Source organism: Uranotaenia lowii, chromosome 3, assembly GCF_029784155.1.
Source record: "Uranotaenia lowii strain MFRU-FL chromosome 3, ASM2978415v1, whole genome shotgun sequence".
In the NCBI taxonomy this organism is placed as follows: Eukaryota; Metazoa; Arthropoda; class Insecta; order Diptera; family Culicidae; genus Uranotaenia; species Uranotaenia lowii.
The window spans coordinates 65,344,515-65,347,921 of NC_073693.1; the positions used below are offsets into that span (position 1 = coordinate 65,344,515).

A 3,407-nucleotide genomic window follows, 5' to 3' on the forward strand; every position below is an offset into this window, starting at 1 on the left:
CATTTATCTACTTTTAAGAGTTCCACTGAACGTTGGACAACGATGAGGTGGTTAGTTTTTTCTCTCTTTTACTTTGTTTGCCTCCAAAATACTTTTATTACCTTTTTGTTTATTTTGGACCCATTTTAACGATGTATGGAAGTGTTTTTGCAAGCTATGTACATTTTGTCATCCTTTTCTTTGCATGCGTTTTGTTTCTGAGGGTTTATTTGACAATTCTCATTCACTTTGCTTCACTTTTTCCACAATGGTATAAACAATTGAAAGTGCAAACAATTTTTTTTCTGCACTTATGTTAAGTCTAAATTTGTCATTAACACTAGAGCGGTTTCCTTAAGTTTGACTTTCAATTGCTTTCATTATAATTTTACCTTTGATTATGTATGAGGATAATTACTTTACACTATTAAAAGTTCATCTGACGAGTCCCTGTAATATAGACATTATTAGAACATTTTAAACCATATATTTTTTTTTATTAAATTTGATTACTCTTCAAAGGAATCATCGCTGTCATCATCAAGACGGATCGGCTCAGAGCAAATCAAACAGGTAAAACGACTCTCGAGGATACACTCGTAGCAGTAGGCAGCTTGGCACCCGGGCCTGAAGCATTGGATAACCTCGTCCTCTGCCAATTTCAACCCACAGAGGGTACACCGTTTAGAACTTCCGGTTCCCAAAAGTTTTCTACACAACCACCAGCGATTAGTTTTGGCCCGAATACGATCTAGACAAGTTGTGTTTCTTAGCTCAGGTTTTTTAGTCGCAAAGGATAGCTGTCGACGAACAATTTTTGAAAAGGTTTCCCTCTTCAGCAGGATATCGTTGTAAAGCCAAGTCGCTCTTTCACGAGCCCTTCCCGGGTAGTACTCTGCCATGATCAGTTGCCGAACACGCAAACCATAGGGTTCCAGTACAATGCAAACCCAGCTGAAGAGCAGCAGAAAACTTATATGGAGGTATCTGTGAAAGTCTGGTTCCGATGGATTCGGAGCACATCGAGTGGGATCAAGGATTCCCGTGTGCTTAATCATAGGTTCAAAGGCCCCTACGATGCTTCGATACATATCAGCAATAATGCCACTTCCGCTAACTTCGAGTGTGACCATAGCAGGGGTTTCAACGTCGGCTTCTGTCATTGAAGCGTCTCGAATGACATCCAAGAGCCAGAACAGACAATAATCGGATCCGACGAGAGCTAGAATCTGGATGGAGGACACAAACAAGAACAAGGAACTTCGGGCAATTCGAAATCTCTCTTTTCGTATAAGCGTTAAAGAGGTTAGGCGGATGTAGCGATTGCGCTCTTTGCGAACCAACGGCAGAACTGTATCCAAGCCCATTCTTCGACGTCGTTCGTCAATTGATTTGAACTCTCTGCTGATGTAATGATTATCATAGTTGTCCTTCGTTAGATACTTCATTTTGTACCTCACAGCTCTGAAAACCAAAACAAAAAGGATTAGGTAGGATAAAATGGAAACATCTACATGGATAATAGATACCTTATGATGACACAAATAAAACAGAAGCTGGACAGAATTCCGAACATGTTGAACAGGCTAAACAAACCTTTACTTTTGCTGTTGATGTCTTTCTTGATTTCCTGTGTTATCTGCGAAAATGTTTTTGAGGAGTTCAACTCGTACTCAAAAGCATGTTCGAACTCCACTTGAACGTAGAACATTGTTCTTATCCTTAGCATGAACTGATGAAGTTCTGTAAATGTAGTGAAACAAGTTAAAATTTATCGAAATTTTTCAAATTGAACACTAACTCTCAGAAATATCATCTACTATTTGGTCGCTGGCAAAGTCGATAAGTTCACACTTCAGATCTACGGCCTTTATGCTATAGCATACGACTTTTGCTATCTGAGTAACCTCACAAACGGCACCCATTCCTGAAAGTTTTTGTCTGCAATCATCGACCGCCTCTTCCAATGCCCTGGTACATCTTTCAGAAGGTGTTCCGCTTTTTTGGTTACATATCGAGACCACATCGGCCAACCACCGGTAACCGGCAGCTATTCCATTTACTAAAACAGAAATTATATATTTTTTAAACTATTTTTCACAAATGTCACAAACAGATCAAACCTACAAATATTTTTGACCAACCGGAGAACCTCCATTAGAACCCGTTGAATCTTTCCAAAGGCAACGTCCACCTCGTTCAACATCTCGCCAATCGCTTTTCTCATAGCAATCAACGGCAGCTTTATAGCTTCCAGTCCATCCCGAATCGCTTCCTTCAACCGTTCCTGGCTGCAACTAAGGGCCTGTCCCAGAACATCAATATTGGCCACCGTATTCTTGGCCGGCCCATTTATAGCTAGCACAAAAATATAAGCTACCGTGGCAGCGCGGCCCCGTTTGCTCAAAACCTGCGGAATCATCAGTAGCGTAATGCACTGGCAGTTCAAATTGACACACGAAGCTATGGTGAAAATTGCTCCAACGATTACCGCTATTATGCATGTGATTTTGACGCCCAACCCTAGATGAAAATGCAACATATAGTAAATCGTCAAAGTTTTAAAGAGCCCGATCACTAGCCCCACTGTAAACTTCGTCCACTTTTTACGCAATCTAGACTTTGGATTTTCTCTCCGTAACGCGCCGAATCGTTTGGGCATTTCCGGTTGCCATTGTTTTGACACAACACGGTTTAAATTTTAACTTTCTAGGCCTTCTATGAAAGTGGTGTTCCACAAAAAAATTAAACTTTTATTTATAAATTGGATTTTGGTTTTTCCACAACATTCTCATATGAAACGTTAGACATGACACCAGAGAAGAGAAAAGTGAGACATGGGACGAGAGAAGTGAGGAGTGATACGTTAGTGGTAGTCATGATGTGAAAAGTGAGACGAAGCAGGTTAGAAGTGAGACCTAAGTCGTAAGACGTGAAAAATGAAAAGTGAGCCGTAAGACATGAGAAATGAGACGTGATAAGTGAGACGTAAGACGTGAAAATGAGAAAGAAGTCGTGAGACGTGAAAAGTGAGACATGAGAAGTGAAACGTAAAACTCATGTCTCATGATTCATGCCTGAGGGATCACGACTCATATCTCATGTCTCTGGCCTCATGTCTCAAAGTCTCAAGTCTCAGGTCAGTCAGGTCTCATATTTCTCAAATGACTCTCTGAGTTAAAACATTCACAACATTTTAGGGTTAGATGGTTCCGACCATATTTAGTACGATTCATATTTGGAAATGGCGTCGCCGGAGTGTCCTCGTGGAAACGTATATATTGACACGTTGCAGTACTCATGTATGCGACGCTGTTCTAGTCAGACTAAATAGCGTGTAAATCGAGTATTTGTTTATTAAAAAAATCAAAGTATCTTTTGAAGTTCAACATGTATAAAAGACGAAAAAAATGCTCAGTTAAGATTTC

General features: G+C 40.2%; 1 protein-coding gene across 2 annotated transcripts; it reads right to left on the reverse strand.

Moving 5' to 3' along the window:
• Nucleotides 1-318: 318 nt before the first annotated feature.
• LOC129757420 (DC-STAMP domain-containing protein 2) lies at nucleotides 319-2,655 on the reverse strand. 2 transcript variants are annotated; one of them, XM_055754639.1, is made up of 6 exons: nucleotides 2,471-2,655; nucleotides 2,107-2,389; nucleotides 1,781-2,041; nucleotides 1,509-1,722; nucleotides 493-1,443; nucleotides 319-429 (listed from the first exon to the last, which is right to left on the reverse strand). In XM_055754639.1, the coding sequence occupies exons 1-6, from the start codon at nucleotides 2,639-2,641 to the stop codon at nucleotides 399-401; spliced, it is 1,911 nt and encodes a 636-aa protein (XP_055610614.1). In that variant the 5' UTR covers nucleotides 2,642-2,655; the 3' UTR covers nucleotides 319-398. The 2 variants fall into 2 exon arrangements, with proteins under 2 accessions (XP_055610614.1, XP_055610612.1); XM_055754637.1 differs by having other exon boundaries at nucleotides 2,107-2,655.
• Nucleotides 2,656-3,407: the final 752 nt, after the last annotated feature.

Coding starts and splice junctions, on each gene's coding strand:
- LOC129757420 (XM_055754637.1), bottom strand. CDS start 2,641: ATGCCCAAACGATTCGGCGCGTTACGGAGAGAAAATCCAAAGTCTAGA. Junction 2,042..2,106: donor CCGGTTGGTCAAAAATATTT/GTAGGTTTGATC, acceptor TTTCTGTTTTAG/TAAATGGAATAGCTGCCGGT. Junction 1,444..1,508: donor TTTATTTGTGTCATCATAAG/GTATCTATTATC, acceptor TTTGGTTTTCAG/AGCTGTGAGGTACAAAATGA.